This window comes from Myotis yumanensis, unplaced genomic scaffold (genome assembly GCF_028538775.1).
Source record: "Myotis yumanensis isolate MYYU_CA2020_CCGP unplaced genomic scaffold, mMyoYum1.0.hap1 SCAF_1, whole genome shotgun sequence".
Lineage (NCBI taxonomy): Eukaryota > Metazoa > Chordata > Mammalia > Chiroptera > Vespertilionidae > Myotis > Myotis yumanensis.
The window spans coordinates 125,417,271-125,438,169 of NW_027223752.1; the positions used below are offsets into that span (position 1 = coordinate 125,417,271).

Below are 20,899 nucleotides of genomic sequence, written 5' to 3' on the forward strand. Positions count from 1 at the left end.
GCCCACGCCAATGCCAATGTACTCTGAACTACTATATTTACTTTCTGTAACACTTACTTAGGGAATTAAACATCTTTCTAGGTGCTCTAACCAAGAAAACCTTATGGTACTCTTGACTTTTCTCTCCCCTCCCTCCCTCCCCTCCCCTCCCCTCCCCTCCCTCCCTCCCTCCCTCCCTCCCTCTATACCCAATCCATCAACAAATCCTATCAACTCTACCTTTGACATATAATCAGAATCTAATCACTTTAATTACATTCACTGCTACTCTAGTCAAAGCCCCCATCAATTCTAGCCTGGATTACTACAACAGACTCCCTGTTTTCACCCTTGCCCTCCTTAAGTATATTTTAAATATAATGTTCAAGCCCTAGCTGGTTTGGCTCAGTAGGCAGAACATCGGTCTAGAGCAGTGATGGCGAACCTATGACACACGTGTCAGAGGTGACACGCAAACTCATTCTTTTGGTTGATTTTTCTTTGTTAAATGGCATTTAAATATATAAAATAAATATCAAAAATATAAATCTTTGTTTTACTATGGTTGCGAACATCAAAAAATTTCTATATGTGACACAGCACCAGAGTTAAGTTAGGGTTTTTCAAAATGCTGATGCGCCGAGCTCAAAAGGTTCACCATCACTGGTCTAGGGCCTGAAGGGTCCTGGGTTCGATTCTGGTCAAGTGCACATGCCCGGGTTACAGGCTCAATCCCCAGTAGGGGGCATGCAGGAAGCAGCCGATCAATGATTCTCTCATCATTGATGTTTCTCTCTCTCTCTCTTCCTCTCTGAAATCAATAAAAATATATTAAAACAAATAAACAATAAATACATATAATGTTCAAAACAAAGCAACTGATGTTATTTCTTTCCTCAAAATGTCCCTCATTCAGGGTAAATGTCAAGTTTATTCAGTAGCCCATTAGGTCTTATAAATAAGAACACCTAATATTTCTTTTTAAAAAAACATATTTTTATTGATTTCAGAGATGAAGGGAGAGGGAGAGAGAAACATCAATGATGAGAGAATCATTGATCAGCTGCCTCCTGCATGCCCCCCACTGGGGACTGAGTCCACAACCCCGGGCATGTGCCCCCTACTGGGATTGAACCCAGCACCATTTAGTCCGAAGGCCAATGCTCTATCCACTGAGACAAATGGACTAGGGTCCTAGTATCTCTTGAATTTCATTTTCTCCTTCTCTTCCTCTTACTCATTTCATTCCAGACTCAACAGGCTCTTTGATCTTTCTCAAACTTGTTCCATACTCTGCACTTACTGTTCCCTCTTCCTGGAATTATTTGCTCTTCTCTCTTGATATCTATGCAGTCTGTTTCAAGTATTTTTATCTAACCATGGCCTTCTTTCAATACATTATTTAAAATAGGACTTCCTTCATATTCCTCTTCTCTGCTTATTTTTTTCCATAGCATTTATCACCATCTAATCTGTTTTACATTAATTTAATGTCTGCTTCATTCCAAACAGACTGCAAGATCTACTAGGCACAAAGCTTTTCCTCTTTGTTGACAGCTATATGCCCAGTACTTAGGAAAGTACCTGACACAGGAGATACTCAATAATATTGACTTATATTAGGACTTAAAGGGTTTCAATGAGAAGCCCCTCCACAGTCTTAAGAGACAATTTATGTCTAAGTGTCCACTCTTAACAGATCTTTAACAAATATTTATTGAATCTAAATTGTCTACTAGATTGTAAGTTCTTAAAATAAACTATAAAGTTTAGAGACATCTTTCACTTAGTTCAACATATCAATTATCTGCACCTATTACTTACCAGCAGCACATACAGGAAGTGAATCTGAGTTAAAATCCCGACTACTTTGAAATAAGTTTCTTGATACTCTTTTTCTGCTAAAACATAAATCATCATTGACTGACATTCCTTGGGAGGGCTTTAATTTTGACGAAGGGATGAAATCATATGCTGAAAACTATAGAAACAGAGTAAGTTAGCAAATTTGTGTTAAGGCTACTTGTGCAATAACTGAGATAATAATTTAGACCCAATTATAAAATTGAGATTAAAAGAAAAAATTAAATTTATCAAATATACAATCATATAAGTAAACATCCATATTTAGTATGGTAAAATAACAGTATTTTTCATTCTATGATAGAAAAATCAAATTTTTCCCTCTTTTCTACTACTTCACCCCAAATCTTTTCTGTATCTTACCTTCCTATAGTACAAATCTGACAGCTAGGAAAGAAACATTGTAATAACAAAAAGAGTAAAATAGCAACTTGAATAGAGAAAAGAACCTTTTGTTGTTGTTGTTAATCCTCACCCAAGGATATTTTCCATAGTTTTTTTTTTTTTAGGGAGAGTGGAAGAGAGAGTGAAAGACAGAGAGAAACATTGATGTGAAACACATTGATTGGTTGCCACCAGCAAGAACCCCGACCAGGACCTGGGCTAGAGAGAAGGCTGCAACCAAGGTATGTGCCCTTGACTGGAATCAAACCTAGGACCCTTTGGTTTGCAGGCCAATGCTCTATCCACTGAGCCAAACAGGTTTGGGTGAGAAAAGTACATTTTTTATTCAGTGGCATAGCCTGTCATACTATGCCATCTGTGTTTCAACATTAGACAGTAAATGACAGCTGAAGGTCACTGAACCACTCAACTATTATTACTGAAGCAAGTTTCTTCTTCCTAGTCTGCAGCCCAAATGTAAATGAACACATGGTCATGGTTCCCTTAAAATATATTCTTTTTTTTTGTATTCCAATAAAATTGTATTTTTAGATACTTAAATTTCATATCATTTTCACCTGTCACAGAACGTTATTCTTTTGATTTTTTTCAACTATTAAAAAAATGTAAAAACCATTCTAGCTCACAGGCTTTACAAAAAAAAAGGTGGTGGGCCAGATTTGGCTAGAGGCCGCAGTTTGCAGACTACAGTTCTAGAAGGGTAAACAGAGAGGTTAGTGACTAACGCTACTGCCCACACATTAAGATAGACAGGCAGGGTCCAAAGTGTGAGTCTCTGATTCCATGCTGGCGGGTATGGTCAGGGAACTGAGAATTCATCATTTTTCTCATTCCAGTTACATACAGAAATGGTCTCTCGAGTTACAAGGCCAGGAGATAGGACAGGCCCCAGGGAAAGAAGAAGGGGACGGAGACTGTGTAGTGCTGAAAGAAGTCGTCCTTAGCCCTGCGGGACATGGCAACCCAGCTAGGGCCAAGAAGACCGCTGTCCCCGCCCCTCTGGGTCAGCTGCTGCCAGCCACAGCCTCTCACAGGCCTACACCCTCCATCCTCTGGCCCAGGGAGCTTGTCGCAAGTCTAAAATATATTCTAAAGATAGATGGGTCTTTTATTTAAAACAAAGTGTATAACATTTTATATATGTCTAGTACTTTACAGTTTCCAATTCCTTTTTCACATACCTCCTTTGATCCTTAAGGTACAAAAGTGCCAGGATAGAATTTTGAAGTTCTACCTAATCATAGTTAAAGAACTAAATGAGAACATGATCCAAGTGTTCAGAATTCTTCACCAATGACAACCTCAATTATTCTGGATCACTTCATATTCAATATGACTATAGAACATTTTAAAAATGGAGTGAACAGACAAGAAATTATACATACTGTCTATGTATTTTCTTGAGGTTTACTGACACAATAAAATCTAGACATGTGGTAAACTATAAGCCTTCTCAGTAATACTTATTTGTAAACTTTGCCTATTATCAAATAGTATTGAAATAAAACAAAATTAAAGTAATGTAGCTCTGGCTGGTGTGGCTCAATTCCCCATCAGGCACACACCTTCTTCCCTCCCTTCCTCTCTCTCTACATATCCTCAGGTGAGGATTAAAAAAATTAAAGCAATGTCTATTTGAAAACTTTTTAGCTACTTGTCAATTAAACTATAAGACTATAAACTACTAAATATACCTTAGGGACTTGTTACTCCTCATCAAATTTTGCAAAAAACCTATGAACTCTTTCAAAAATTAACCCCAAAAAAATACCAATGAGAAAAAAAGATGCCTCAAAGGCCTGACTTTACTTTCTTGAAATCTCATATTATAATTTCTATGACTGATTATATAGTTGTCAGGATTAAAAGGACACAATGGAATAAAAATAAGGCCAATTACAGTCAATTTCTTATTAGGTACATTTAAAGACATACCCAGTTGAAAGAGTAATTCAGAAAAAATACTCCAGTATGGAATACATTTTATATTAGATTTATTCTGTAATTAATTTCTGCTTAGAGAACAGAACATTCATATGTATGCCAGATACAACAGCTAGTGGTGGTGGTGGTGATGGGGATAAAGAGGGCAGTGGTCATAGTGGAAAATGTGTGTATGAGTATAAGATTCTTAAGAATCTAGAAGTCAGTCAGGAATTAAACTTTGCTATAGAAAATTCTGCAAATATTTAAAAGCAGACTCTAGGACACATAATTATTATCAACATGACGGGCCCTTTTTGGTCTCTCTTAAAATCAGTCAAATTATTTTTCATCAGGATAAGCTTTGATGACACTAAACAATGAATAAAGGGAAAGGGAAATGAGAGTAAAAGAGAAAAGTGCAGATATATTTTGATAGAGTTATGAGCTAAATTTACAGAATGTGAAGCAGTCTGTTTAGAGCACCTTAGGAACATGGCACTGAGTTTTTGGTCTTTGAAGTTAATATCTAAAATTTTAATCTGTTTAATTCCTTCGAGTTATAGTACATGAAAATATTATAAAAGGCAATTTCACACTTAATAATATTTTAACAATGGTTTAATTCACATAGTCTTATGTACAATTTTGTTTGTTTTATTAATTTCAGAGAAGGGAGAAGGAGAGAGACAGAAATATCAATGATGAGAGAGAATCATCAATAGGCTGCCTCCCGCACGCCGCACACTGGGGATTGAGTCTGCAACCCAGGCATGTGCCCTGACCGAGAATCTAACTGTGACCTCCTGGTTCTTAGGTTCATAGGTTGACGCTCAACTACTGAGCCACACCAGCTGGGCTTATGAATTATTTTAATCTTGCATTTGCTTTCCTATATATTTTTCATAAAAATATTCTTTGACCTACTAATGCATTTTATTTAATCTTCTGGCAAAGGGTATAAACATAGTTTTATTCTATTTTGGCATAGCAGCAAATTATCAGAAAAATACCTTTTAATAGCTAATGCTCTCAGAAACTACCTATGTTCCTGCATTTATTGAACTCGTACTAAAATTTATCGTGATTTCCAGTTTGGTGAGCCTTTCATCTTCTACCAGTTCTTTCTGGTTTTACCTGGATTCCAACATTGCCCCTTAATGGTGGTTATTTAAAAACTTTATTCCAATTACCCAAAGTCTCCTTCTGGAACATTGTTGTGTGTTTTTTCAAATCACTTTAAAAACATTTTTATTTTTACTTTGGAGAGAGGAGGGAGGAGGGGGGTGGGAGAGGGAGAAGAAAGGAAGAGAGAGAGGGAGAGAGGGAGAGAAATATTGATTGGTCGCCTCACACACGAGCCCTAACTGGGGATTGAACAGACACCTGGGTATGTGGCCTGAACGGGAATCCAACCACCACCTTCTGGTGAATAGGGCCATGCTCCAACCAACTGAATCACACCAGCCAGTGCTCAAATCACTTTCCATGCACTTTAAGAAAACACAGTTGTGATATTACATATATAAAATTTTATATACCATTTTTGCACTTAACATGATAACAAAAGTATTTTCCATGTTAAAACCTCTCTAAGTGCTATAAAGTTTAATTACAAAAGTAGTAACTGCTTATTGCTAAAAATATACATATACATCTATTTATATATACCGAATAACCAGTCGCTATGACGTGCGCTAACCACCAGAGGGCGTGCGCAGACCATGGTGGGCACTGGCTACGTTGGGATGGTAGAGCAGGTGAGCGGGGACACCAGACCAAGGTGGGGCGCTGGGCGCTGTCATCGGGGCAAGCCTCTGGTGATTACTGATAATTCTTTGCTCCCGTGCGCTGTGGTCCCACCCGGCACTCGCACCTGCTGCCAGCGCCAGTCCAGCTAGGACCCGCTTCTGGCACCTGGCGCCAGCCCTGATCCTTGGCGCTGTCAGTGGGTATAGAGGCTGCCGGCCCCGATTGCCCCTCAGGGCTTCTCCACCTCCCTCTGCTCCTGAGGGGTGACTGGGGCTGGCAGCTGCCTCTCACACCTGCTGCGGGGATGGCCCCATCAGTGTGTGGGAGTGCCGGTGGAAGCGGGTCTGCCGGCAGACAGGGGACCAGGGGCCGCAGTGGGAAGGGCTGGGAGGGGGCGCAGAGGATGGGCTGAGACCCACCCCTGTGCCCACTGCAGCCTCGCAGCCCACAGTTCCTTTCAAGGTGCATGAATTCGTGCACTGGGCCCCTAGTAGGATATAAAATAAAATTCTTCTTTGGCACCCTTTCACTAGAATCCTATTGATAAACTGTTAACTTGTCTTTTTCTATATATAAACATTCTCCAATAAGCTATTTTTAAAAATAAAAATAGATCACATAATACTCTGGCACCTAGAAAGTACTCAATATATTGTAGCTACCCTTTCATGTTAATCCATACATATCTGCTTATTCTTTATAATGGTTGTCTAGTGTTCTACATTATGGTTGGACTCAGTTCCCTACTGATGATCATTTTCTTTGTCACAACTTTTCACTATTATAATCTTGTAGCCAACATAGTTATGCACATATCCTTGTATGTATTTATGCATCCTATTAGTATTTCTGTAGAACAGAAATTTAGTAGAACAGAAATACTAAAAATAAAATTGTTAGGTCTAAGGACATAAACTATTTTTAAAGGCTGCATAATATTCTATTGACTAGATATGCCATTCTCCTATTATGGGAATATATTTGGATTACTTCTATTTTTTTTTATATTGATAAGGAAGAAATTTTAGTGAGGGAAATAGTACATACTTGACCCAAGATAATAGTGCTGATAGAAGGAGATTGGAAGACCTTAAAAGGATTGCCACATATATTACACAGCTAAAATGTATTTCTTAAACAACTAAAATGTTTTCTTTGCTATCCTTAGGCTTCCTACACAAGGGTAGAATATGCAAATTAAACTCTGTAGTTGTCTGCTAACCAGTTTTCTCATAAAGTGTGCAAATAAGACTTACTATGTCCAGTCTGCAATTTTTTTTCTCTTTTCTCATTTCCAGTTTTTCCTTGATTTAGACTATTAGTTGACTCACTTATATGAAAGAAAACAAATTGCAAAATAACAAACAAAATGTTTCTGACTCTTTGATTGATGTTTATTTCTGAAGGTTTCACTAATATATTGTCCTTCTGGGTCCTAACATGAGAATCAAACACATGGCCTGAAAGTGTACCTTTTCTGAGACTTGGACCCTTTCCTCATATAACTGCCTGAACAATATAGCTCTTACACAGTAAATCTGATTCTGGGCAAAGCCTATTTCTGGCTCTGATTTTGACTGAGCACATGGACAATAGTTTCCACACAGATGGCAGTGTGGTGGAAATGGGTTTTGATTTTATAGTCTATTTGGTGATTTCTACTGGATGACAGTATCCTGGTCAGGTAGCAGCTGACAGGGAATCTGGAATTTTGTTTCCTTATTGGTGCGTTCTGTTTTTAAATGTACTGATCTCAACTCCTTTACTCTAATAACCAGAGACTACTTCCTCCATCTAAAACTTAAGGTTTTTTCCATGTTTACTTATTTTGGGCCCAATATCTGTCAACACCTACAAAAATCAAATTCCTATACCAAAGATGAAAGGGAATAAAATCCTTGACATTCAAAACGCAGCTCTTCAGTCTCCTCAGATCCTCAAGGTTCTAGTAGGCTCAGGGCAGGGGAAGCTACATCCATTCACTTCCTTGGCCTTCAGTGCAGTTCCTGCCTCCGGGGCCCCTGGCATTGGAGTCGAGCAGTTGGGCTCTAGGGTAGCGGTGGCAAGATAGTGGTGGTGGCAGCACAACAGTGGTGGCGTTGGGTAAGTCCACAGCAGGGGCAAGAATTCTGCTGGGTCAGTGGCAGTCACACGGTGGTTGCATGGAGTCCTGCTGATGTTCGCTGCAGGTGCAGGGGGTTTGGGCAGGGTGCACGCATGTGTGGTTTCGGGCCTGGGCCTCCGTGAGTCTGGGTGGTGGCCACGTTGGGTGCCTCACCACTACCGCTCCCGCAGCCTCCTCCCAAGGAGGACCTTGTAAATCTTTCAAGGTGGTAAGGTCTCCAAGCCTAAGCCTGACCCGGGGAGTAGTTGTGGTAGTAGCAGCTGCTCTGGGGCCAGGAGAGCCTGTACTGTCCGCGCCACGCCCCCTCCCCCCCCCAGACTCCTACATGCAATGGGACTGACCCACACACACACACACACACACACACACACACACACACACCCGCCTGTGCACATGTACACACACACCCTCACTCGGGTCCTGCTGACTGCCATGTTGGAATTCTCAGGATTCATGAAAGTTGTTTTAACCACATTTGTCTTAGAACACTTCAGTGACAGAAGATTTGTCTACTAAGGAATCTGCTTGATTGCTAAACACTTTAGACCACAAACTTAAACATTAGGTTACATACACCTTCCAATAAACATAACCTCATTCTGTTAAAATAAGCCAACAAAGCCCTGGCTGTGTGGCTAAGTTGATTGGAGCATTGTCCCATACACCAAAAGGCTGCAGATTTGATTCCTGGTCAGAGCACATACCTAGGTCGAGGGTTTGATCCCCAGTCGAGGTGGGTACAGGAGGCAACCAATAGTTATAGCTGTTCTCTCTCTCTCTCTCTCTCTCTCTCTCTCCCCCATACACACACTTTCCCTCTCTCTAAAATCAATACAAACATATCCCCGGATGAAGATTTAAAAAACAACAATATGCCAACATAAAGCTAGAAAAGAAAAACTAGCTCTGCTTTAGTGTCTAAAGTATCACAGTATCATACACTTAGAAATAGAAAAATATCTTAATTTTTAAAAATTTATTGATTTGAGAGAGAAAAAGAGAGAGAGAGAGAGAGAGAGAGATAAATATCCATTTGTTGTTCCACTTATTCGTGCATTCATTGGTTGCTTCTTGTATGTGCCTTGACCAGGGATCAAATCTGTAACCTTGGCAAGTAGGGACCACACAAAGGCCATGAAGTAGAAAAAAAATCTTATCTTTCCTTTAAGTAGTTATTATAATGCCATATATTTTTTAAATGTTAAAATAAAGAAAAAAAATCCTTGAAAATATGGTCAACTTTTTAAATAGACTAGCACCTTCTACCTTAAATTATGCTGCTTTATCATTGTTAGGTCCTCTAAATTACATAGAAGGTAAAAACTTTCCATTTTATGAATATGAAGTATTTTTTGAGCCAACAAATTGGCATATCTTGTCTATCTACAGAGAGTATTAATCAATCAGGATAAAAAACAGTAAACTAGAACAAGCTTCTGTTCCAACTGGCTTGAAAAAATCACCATTATGAGATTAACTAAGTAAAACCCACAGATTTCTAACATTTCTTTTATTACTTATGATTTAAATGTACTGTCTCTTTAAGGAAAAAATGGTCTTGCCAAAAGCTGTACATTCAAGGGAAAACAGACTAGCTCTGAATTTAATTAATGACCTTGGTCATTAGAACAAGAAAAAAAAAATGTTCTTAAGCAAACAAAGTTTTCATATTGGTATATAATTGTAAAAACAAGTTCACATAAAAATCCTATTTACAATGGCTCTTTGGACAACCTACACTCATTTAAAAACAGCTATTTGTTGCCATCGCTACTCAGTGGTTAGAGCATTGGTCTGCCTCAAGTTCAATTCCCACTCCATGGGGCTTTGTGCAGGAGGCAATCAATCGATGTGTCTCTCTCACATTGATGTCTTCTCTACCTCTCTCTCTCTCTCTCTCTCTCTCTTTCTCTCTCCCTCCCTCCCTCCCTCTCCCACCCTTCCACTCTCTCTAAAAATCAATAGGGAAAATATCCTTGGGTGAGTATTAACCAAAAAAACAAACAAAAAAATACACAAGCAGCTCTTTGTCTTTGTCCAGATTTTATCACCATCTGAAAATGATAATAGCAAGATATAAATGTTTGTGTAAACTTTAACTTTTTTTCAGAAAATGGCTAATTAACTTAAATTTCTATTTTTTAAATCCTCACTAGAGGATATGTTTTTATTGATTTTAGAGAGAGAGAAGGGGGCGGGGGAGAGACAGAAAAACATCCATGTGAAAGAGAAACATCAATTGGTTGCCTCCTGCATACACCCCAACAGGAGACTGAGATCCACAGCCTACATATATACCCTGACTGGGCATTGAACCTGTAACCTTTTGGTGTATGGGACAATGTTCCAAGCAACTGAGCCACCTGGTCAAAGCAAATTTCTTAAATTTTCTACACTAGTTTCACATTTACCATAAATCTTTTTCAAAATATAAAATTATGTGTTCCATTAAACTTTATATAGATAGTATCTTTATTAAAAGGGGTTGATTCTTATAATAACACAAGTCTTATAATGCTTTATATATTAGCTTATGTTGTAAGTTTCAAACACTAAAGTTAACTTTTAAAAATAATCCTATATAATAAAGAGCTAATATGCTAATTAGACGTCCTTCCGGATGACCTTCCAGATGAAGCTGGGTCTGCAAGGGCCGGCTGAGGTTGTGAGGGCTGGCCAAAGGTGTGAGGGCCAAGCCCCCTGCATGAATTTTGTGCATCGGGCCTCTAGTCTATATATATATAAAAGCCCAACAACCTGAACAGTGGAACGACCAGAACGACCGGTGGCTATGACGTGCACTGCAGCAGCCAACCAGCCTGATCCAGGCCCCAATCGGCCCCCCTGTGGCAGACCCTGCCCCCAATCAGCCCCAACACCCCGATCAGGGGCGGGGCCAGCTGGCCAACTGCCCGTGGCCACTCCGCCCTGCTGGTCTGGCCCGATGGGCCCCCATCGGGGTAGGCTGGCCAGACCCCACCAGTGCATGAATTCTTGTACTGGGCCTCTACTATAAAATGAAATCAATGAAAAATCTTTAGCCCTTGAACAATTTCTAATTAAGAAAAATGCAAATCACTGGTCACCAGATGTTTTTAATATGTCCTTCTGTCTTATACATTGTAGAATAACCATTAAACAAACAGGTTATATAAGTGCCTTTGGATGATGTTAATTATGTTTATTTTGCCACTTAAATCATTATAAAAATGATATAAAATGTGTACTGATGAAGAGAATGAAAAAATAGTTCTTGGTTACATGACTTAGTTTTTTCTGTGTCTGCACGAAAACAATAGTTGGTTTCTTTGGATAAGGTTGTATTTAATAAGTATATCTGATACTACCGAGGTAAAATAAAGTTATAGGGAAATAAAAATATGTATACAAAATAATTAATGTTTTATCCATTTATCAAGGAAATTGTTATAGCTTTTATTTAAAATTTTTTAAATTGATTTTAATTGATTCAGGAGAGGGAGAGAGAGGGACAGAATGAGAAACATCAATTAGCTGTCTCCTACATTATTGGGGATCAAGCCCACAACCCAGGTATATGACCTGACCAGGAATCAAACCGGTGACCTTTTGGTACATGGGACAGTGCTCAACCAAGGAGCCATACCAGCCAAGGCTGTTATAGATTTTTAAAGATGGTAAAATCAGCCTGGCCGATGTGGCTCCGTTGGTTGAGTGTAATCCCAAAAGGTGGCAGGTTTGATTCCAGGTCAGGGCACATACCCAGTTTACAGGTTTGATCCTAGTCAGAGCACATGTGGGAGGCAATAGAGTGATGTTTCTCTTTCACAATGATGTTTTTCTCTCTCCCTCTCCCTTCTTCTCTAAAAAATATTTTTTAAAGATAGTAAAATCAGTATAAGTTGTTTTATTTAATATGCTTTTAAGATTTATTTTTGAAGTTTATCTAAAAACTACAGGCCCGGTGCACAAAATTCGTGTTCGGGTATGGTCCCTAGGCCTGGCCTATGATCAGGGCCATCTTCCCCGGCTGCCAGCAGCTGCCACCACCCACCCCCAGCTCCCCCTTTGCCATTGGGGGATCGGAGTCTGCCAGCCAAGGGGAGGGACTGAGAAGTGGTCAGTGCGCCTCATAGTGACTGGTCAAGTGGTCGTTCTGGTTGTTCCGCTGATTTGCATATGACTCATATATATATATAGATGTGCTCCAATCCTATTTCCAAGGAAAGGGGCAAAGGAGGGTTGCTGAAAGGGAGGCAGCATGGTGAACTTTTTTTTTTTTTGAGGGGGAAGAGTTTCCTCCTAATGAGGGGCTTCAAAGGACAGCAGCCTACTTCTGCTAAGCTCTGTCTCCAGGGACACAATTTCTGATTGGCATCTGGCAGGACGGAGCAGTTGCAGGTACAGGACTGGGAGCACCTTTCTGCATGCAGCTCCCTGGAGAGTCTCTTCCGATCAAGGAAAGCTTTCTTCTAACCATTTATCCTGGAAACAGGGCTGCTGGGTGGTGTGGGGAAAGAGGACAGAATAGAGGTAGGGCAGGGCAGGAAGAAGTATGGGATGGCAGATCGCAACCGGGTTAGGAATTGGACCAGAACTTGGTCCGAGTTCCCCTTGGCCTTGTGCTGAGTGGGTCCTGGCGGCATAGGCCCCAGCATTTGGGTCCTTAGGTTTCTATTACCTTGGACTCCTGAGCATTCCTATCTCTGCAAAGATTCAAGACAGGGCTCTCCTTGTATCCTGCCACAGGGAGTGCCTGTCTGGAGCTGAGGCCGTGGAATGAGGAAGGGACAGAATCTGGAGCTTGGCTTTTGATGATCAGTTTGTCTCTGCCTGTATGTGCCACAGGACCCCAAAAGAGTGACTTTTCTGAGCTTTCATTTGCATGTCCATACTATGTATGCCTCCTCTGAGACACAGAGTCCAAGGGAAAGGAGAAAGGTGTGAATTCCTCATGTGTGAATGAGGCTTTACACTTTAAACTGCTAGCCTGAATCAGTGATCTAATTTTGTGGTTTCAGGAACTTTTAGCGGGTTGGGTTGGAGGGGTGGTGGGGTAGGGTTTTATATTTCTATAGAGGCCCAGTGCACAGGCAGGGGCCAGCCCCTTGCCCTGATGGGGTCCCCCGATTGGGGTGAGGGCCCCGCTGGGGTGCAGGAGTCCTGGGTGAGGGGCACTGGTGGTTTGCTGGCTGGCCACGCCCCCAATTGGGGTGTGGGTCTCCGCTGGGGCTGTGGTGTTCTGGTTTCTGGTCGTTCTGGTTGTGACGGCGTTAAGGTCCTGGCTTTTTATGTATATAGATTATTTAAAATTTTTTAAATATGTCATTTATACTGAGAATAGATATGATTTTTTATTGTTCATGATTTTGACAAGCATTAAAAATAAGTTTTTCAAATTCTTCAAGCACAGTAAAATTTTAAAAAGGAAATTAATGACTAGTTATTTGAAACAAACAACAACTATACTTATATTAGATATGCTTTTAGAGTTGATCATGATTTAACAAAAATTTTTTTATTTATTGGTTTGAGAAAGAGAGGAAAGGACAGAGAGAGAGAGCGAGCGCGAGAAAGAAATATCAATTTGCTGTTCCACTCATCTATGCATTCACTGGTTGACTTATGTATGTGCCCTAACCAGGGATCAAAGCAACCACCTTGAAGTATTGGGATGATGCTCTAACCAACTGAGTCATCAAGCCGGGGCAACTGATCATGATTTTGACAAGCTTTAAAACTAAGGGTTTTTCTTACTCAGAAAGTCCAATTTTTTTAAAAACTTTTTTTTTTAAACCTTGGCTAGTTTTTAAAAATATATATATTTATTGATTGATTTCATAGAGGAAGGGAGAGGGAGAGAGAGATAGAAACATCATTGATGAGAGAGAATCATTGATCGGCTGTCTCCTGCACGCCCCATACTGGGGATCGAGCTCACAACCCGGGCATGTGCCCTTGGCCAGAATCAAACCTAGGACCCTCAGTCCGCAGGCCGAAGCTCTATCCACTGAGGAAAACTGGCCAGGGCCAGAAAGTCCAATATTTAAAAAAATAAAATAAAGACTACTTATTGGAAACAATCCAACACCCAAGGAAAATACTAATTTTTAGGATTAAGTTAAAATACATTAGTGTAAATTAAGAATTTTAGGTTTTCTATTACTTTAAATTTGTCACATTGAGTATTCTAAATCTTTCCCACAGTCTTCAAATATCTGATCTTCTATTTTCCATTCTAAGTTTGCCTGTTAGTTTACTAGAATATGGAAGCTTAATCTTGGTGCTCTGCTCTCAAAATGTGGTTCACAAATTAGCAACTAGCAGCTGATTAGACATGTAGTCTCAGACCTCATTTCAGACAAACTGAATCAGAATCTGTATTTTAACAAGATTCTGAGACAATTCATATGCACATTAAAGTTTGGTAGGCACTGTTCTAGAGCTCATATCTTCTTTCTTTTGACTTAAAAGAGCACACACACACACACCCTTCTTGCTACCGCAAAACTTTTCTGTATCTTAAGTAATCTTACTGATGTTTTCCCTTCAATTCTAGAGGAAAACACTTCCTTTTCTGTTCCAAAGCTATCCTCTCTATACACCTGTGTTCTAGACTCATTCAGTCTTTATTTAGGGATATTAATTTCTTGCCTTTTTCTCTCAAATGTGATTCTCAAATATGATAACAAGGAATGAACTGTACATGTCTAACATCTATCACACAGTGCAAGACATAGAACAGGCATGTTAAATTCATAGGTGTTTCTTTTCTCTGCCAAATCAGATGTTTCCTATTTAAAAACACAGTCATAACTCATCCTGCTACATCCTGCTGTATCTTGCTTGGTCCTTTCTTTCACTGTCAAACCCTTAGATACTGTATTTTCTCTTAACAGATATTTGTTAATATTGATTGTGGATGCAGCACCATGGTTAGTACTGTTACAAAAAAACCCAGTCTCTTTTATCACAGTGCTTACCACCATTGAATAGAAAAAAAGATATGGTTCACATGTGCTAAATAGCAAAAGAGGAAAAAATACTAGGAAGTGCTTTAAAGAGTAGTCTACAAGCTCGAACTTGGCTTTGCACATAGCGGATAATTAACAAGATGTTGAGTAAATGCTTATTGTCTGTATTTCCTTATCAACTCACCTCATAAACTTTTAAATTTGGTCTTTGTCGACAATATTCTTCTAAAACTACTCTTTTCCATGTCCCAACAATCTTGCAATAACCAAATCCTCTACCCTGAAGCAAATATGCTCCTTATTTTTCAGTCTAGGTGACTGACTACTATGACTCTTACTGTACTATAGAGCAATCTGTAATGTAGCTCATATGGTCGCTAACTAGTTATGCCTGATTACTTGACCCCACTAAGCCATTAAACAGTAATAAAAACCTAGAAAGAGGTGCAAAGTTAGAACATGACAGGAATCTGGTTATCAGCCTATGACATATCAGGACACAAAAATAATCGACTAAATGGTGGATACAAAAACAGAATTAAAAAGCCTAAATATTCAAAAGAAAGAACAGTTAAACAGACCAAGATATTATATAATATAACATTAAACAGACATTAAAGATCCTACTACAGTTAAAGAAAAAATGTTCATGGTAAAGTAAGTGAAAAGGGGAGACTTTTATGTATGGAAAAATAAATCTAGCCCTCGCTGGTGTGGCTTAGTTGGTTGAGCGTCGTCCCATGCACTGAAAGGTTACTGATCCCATTCCCGGTCACGTCAGAGCACATACCCAGGTTTTGGTTTTGATCCCTGGTCTGGTGTGTGCAGGAGGCAACAGATTGATGTTTGGTATTTGTCTCTTTCTCTTTCTCTCTCTCAAATAAATACATTTTAAGAAGAAAAAAGAATCTATATCTATATACATAAATTGAAATACTTGAAGTACAAGCAAAAAATTTTTACTGCAGACCTGAGTGATGAGATTGCTGAAAACTTAAATTTCTTGTTTTTTTTCTTATTTTTTCCAAATTTTCTATAATGAGAACATATAACATTTTTACAATTAGAAGAATTATTAGAAGAATGTAATAAAGATAAAATTAAGAGAAAGTTACCATAAAAATTATCCTACTAGTGGCAGGCTAAATATTTAAGAACAAATCATGCTTTTCAGTTTTCATTCTCCCTAATCTCCTGCATATAACAGTATTGATATACTTCCTGAAACTCTACTTCACTTCTAAAACCTTGTTGTTTCTTGGTTCTCTTCTAACTCTTAGGCATCCTTTCTCTTCGCCTGGTTTGGTTCTGTCCCCTACTGCTATTCACTAAATGGTGCTGAATGTCAAGATTGAGTCTTAAGCACTCTGCTCTTGCCCCTACATGCTCTTCAACAGAAAGACAATTCAGCAATTACTTCTCAGTACATGACTTCCAAGATTTACATCTCTGATTCTTTCCTTCTTTCTTAAATAGTATAGTCTTTAAACTCAACTGGAATATTCTATCTTCTTTCACTTAAAATTCATTCCCCTCCCCCAAATTAATGCCCTCTTTTTGGACCTTTCTATGTGTATGCACAGATCTATTATGCATTTTGTCACCTCATTCAAATTTTAGAGTTACCCCCTCTTTCATTCCTTCTCTTCAACTCTTAGCCACAGAATCCTTCGAAATACCTCTTACATCCATGGTTTTCTTTCCAGTCGAATCTGACACCCTGCCAAACCTTATAAAAATCAACACCTCACACCTAAAATAGTCCAATAAGTGTAAGTCTAACTGATCTTCTAAGTGCCCTTAGTTTCTAAATGTCTAGCTCAGGGGTCCTCAAACTTTTTAAATAGGGGGCCAGTTCACTGTCCCTCAGACCGTTGGAGGGCCGGACTATAGTTTAAAAAAAAACTATGAACAAATTCCTATGCACACTGCACATATCTTATTTTGAAGTAAAAAAACAAAACGGGAACAAATACAATATTTGTATTTGCATGTGGCCCGCGGGCCGTAGTTTGAGGACCCCTGGTCTAGCTTCTCTGAAAAAAAGAAACATACACACACACAAAACTTACATATTGCTCCTGTTGTGATTAATTTTCCTAAAATATTGCTTAAAAAAAAAGAAAAAGAAAAACAAAACAAAAACCTAAACCCTAGTCTCAAATCACTGTCAAAATTACAGGCTAAATTCTAGTCTCCAATCTAGTCCCTACCTCCCTCTTGTAACCTTACTTCCTACACTATGAAAATCATCCTTCTAAGCAAACTAGTCTATCTTCAAAATGAGTTATAGAAATTTGTAACTGAAACATTCTTGAGTTTTTCTGGAAGCTTTGCTATTTAATGTCATTAACCAATGATGCTACACATGGACAAGACAGAAATACTGGCAAGGAAGGGGTGTCCCTTAAAGTAGGTTTTCCAAATGTATATGTTAAAGAGTTGACAAATTAGTTAATTTACCTGTTTTTACTTATGTAGACACGTTTGTATAATTAAAGTTAAGTATTTATGAAAAGTTTAATTTCACAGAAAAGTTTTCTATATGTATTACAGTAGATTTATACTGAATAGGTGTAGTAAATGTGTGCATTGCCAGTCACCTCCAGTAAACAAATGCACACAGCTGGGGCATGGCTTAGCACATGTCAGAATATCTGCAGCTGGCTCAGATTAAAACTGCTGCACAGCTCTGGCTGGCTTGGCTCAGTGAATAGAGCGTAGACCTGCAGATTGAAGGGTTCTGGGTTTAATTCTGGTCAGGGCACATGCCTGGGTTGCTGGCTCGATCCCCAGTAGGGAGTATGCAGGCAGCAGCCGATCAATGGTTTTCTATCATCGTTGATGTTTCTCTCTCTCTTTTCCTCTCCCTTCCTCTCTGAAATCAATAAAAATATATTTTAAAAAAACAAACTGCTGCACAGCCCTGATGGTGTGGTTCAGTGGTTGAGTGTTGACCTATGAACCAGGAGGTCAAGGTTCGATTCCAGTCAGGGCACATGCCCAGGATAGGTTGGTTGCGGGCTTGATCCTTGTAGGGGGCATGCAGGAGGCAGCCGATAAAGGATTCTCTCTCATCACTGATGTTTCTATCCTTCTCTCCCTCTCCCTTCCTGATATCAATAAAAATATATTTAAAAAAAACCCCACAAAACTGCTGCACAAAGTCACACCATACAACAACAGAACCAATTGCCACCGGAGATATAGTGTGATCACATGCTAATTATTCCCCGAACATTGTTTAGGAGTGGTTCCTCTTGGATTTAAATATGTAGACTATAGTTGTAGATATGTAATATTTATTTCTGTGGGCAAAATTACTACAGTGTTTTTCCCAACATATGGACTATTTGTTAAAATAACAGTGAATTAATAACAAAAGAAATAACCTGTTAATTTAATTATAAGTAAATCTTTGTTAAAAGCATTTTAAAATTAACAGGATGTTAACTTTTCATATCTGACATACAGACCAGAAATTTTGTCCATTAAATCCGAAGTTCTTTAAATCGAGGTCTGCAAAATCAAGTGTTTACTGTAACAGATTAACAGTAGACTAAATATTAAGGCAGAGCTAGGTAAGAACCAGTACAAATCAGACCAGGGGCCATGACATTCTGGAAAAAGCAAACTATAGAGTAAAAAGATTAGTGGTTGCTAGGAGTTAGGGAGGGAATGAGGAAGGAGTAAATAGGTAGAGCACAGAGGATTTTTATGGCAATGAAACTATTTTGTATACTATAATGGTAGATAATGGACATGGATATATGTGTCCAAATCCACAGAATATACCCTAAAGCAGCGGTTCTCAACCTGTGGGTCGCGACCCCTTTGGTGGTCGAATGACCCTTTCACAGGGGTCGCCTAAAAGCATCCTGCATATCAGATATTTACATTACGATTCATAACAGTAGCAACATTACAGTTACAGTAGCAACAAAAATAATTTTGGGTCACAACATGAGGAACTGTATTTAAAGGGCCAGAAGGATGAGAACCACTGCTGAAGCTAGGGACTTTGGGTAATAATGATGTGTCAGTATAGGTTCATCAATTGTAACATACCGCTGTAGAGTTTGATGTAGTAGTGTGGGAAGTTGTGCATGTGTGGGGCAGGGGCATATGGGAAATCTCTGTACTTTCTGTTCAATTTTACTGTGAACCTAAAACTGCTCTAAAAATTACTATAAAAAACTGCACACATAAAAATATTTAAAAATTTAATCCCTGTCCTCTATTAAGATAATTTCCAATGTAGTTCTTTGGATCATTTCTGAGTAAGAAAGTATAACTTCTTAGATAACTTTTAACTTCACCAAAATCCTTCAAAAGCAACAAATGTCTGCACTGTAATTTCAGAAAGGCACTTATTTTCAGATTCTTGGTGCTTTGGCCAGGACCATAATCTTAATACATTAACATTTCAGACTTGAAGCATAACAAGCCGTGTTACGATCAATGCTTACAGAAAATCATCCACTGCCAGGTAATGTTTACAATACATGAGTATAACTGTATAACTACATTATGCAAATCTAAAAATTATTTTTAAAAACTATAAATTTTGGAACTGGAAGGAATGAAAGAGAACACTTAGTTCATCTCAATCCCTCTGAGGTCAACCACAAAAAGTATGAATTCCTTATTTGCAAAAATGATTTCCATACTCTGCCCCTGCCTACATTCTACTATCATCTTCTGCTACTCCCACCGAAATGCCTTATTCAGCTATGCAGAAACTCGCCATTTCTTAATTTGCTAAGTCTTTTCGTAACTCAGTATCTCTGAACATACATTCTTTTGTTCTGAAATTCACCAGGACCCATGCACACTTGGCGAACTCCTATTCATCTTCTATCACACTATTTGAGTCATAATCACCCAGAAAACAATTTAAGAAGAGTTTGAACATATAATTCTAACTGTGGGATATTTCTAAGCAGAAAAAATACTGCAAAGAAATCTTGAACTTTATTTAATAGGTAGGTAGGTAGTTGTGTTACTGGTATAGTAATTATTTTTTGTGTATTGTAGGATACAGCATATGAATAAATATGACTAGTGTTGGGAATCAGAATTTTATTGTGAGAGATACAAATATGAACTAAAATTAGATGAGGAAGAACCCTGTAGTGTTGAATTGGAAGGTATCAGCATGAATTCATTTAAAAAAAAAAAAAAAAAAAAGGTACTCTCTGGTTCTGTCAGGTGAAAAGGCCAATTTGCAATAGTAGGCAGTAGTAATGAGTACATCTATACCCAAACTTTGGTTTTTAAATTTCATTCTTCACTAAAAAAGCAATTCTAGAACCCTTGAAGAAAAAAAAAGGTTGATTCTATATCTGGAGCAATAAAAGTGTGAGGTAAGCCTGGGCAAGTGTTATGTTTAAGTTAAGGAAGTGTTCACAAACTAAAAGAGCCATGTCAAAGATATAGAAGCCAAACACTTGTTAAATCTTTGAAACAATTTTAGCATCAAAAAGAATATTGATATAATTATTTACATATAGATTTAAAAAGAATGCCAGGTAACAAATATAGGAGAAATATTAGAATTTTTAAAAAAGTTACCCTTTTTTTGTAGCCCCTAATGTAGTAAGTGATACAGGTAAGGATCATTAAGAAATGCTAAGAACAGTCGGTGAAAGGTTGTTGAGGTATTAATAAAGTCACAAAATATCCTGCAGATCATATGCTAATTATAAAGAGGAAAATAAACCTCTACAATGGTGTGATCTGGCTATCACCACCTTAAGCAAATGATAAAATTTAGCATCACCAATAGTGGGCCAACTTAGTATTATATGCCTTGTGGTATGATGTAATGTTAAGTTCACAACATCTCTCCTATGGAGTATGTCTGCTGAAACTGTTTATGTTTAATGTACTCATAAGG

General features: G+C 38.5%; 1 protein-coding gene across 2 annotated transcripts in view; it reads right to left on the reverse strand.

Annotated features, from left to right (window-relative positions):
- The window catches only part of TOGARAM1 (TOG array regulator of axonemal microtubules 1), a 118,023-nt gene that overhangs the window by 93,854 nt on the left and 3,270 nt on the right, over positions 1-20,899 (reverse strand). For both annotated transcript variants that reach the window (XM_070431685.1, XM_070431695.1), the window contains exon 2: positions 1,804-1,960. In XM_070431685.1, coding sequence (XP_070287786.1) covers positions 1,804-1,960 — 157 coding nt within the window. The remainder of the gene's footprint in view (positions 1-1,803; positions 1,961-20,899) is intronic.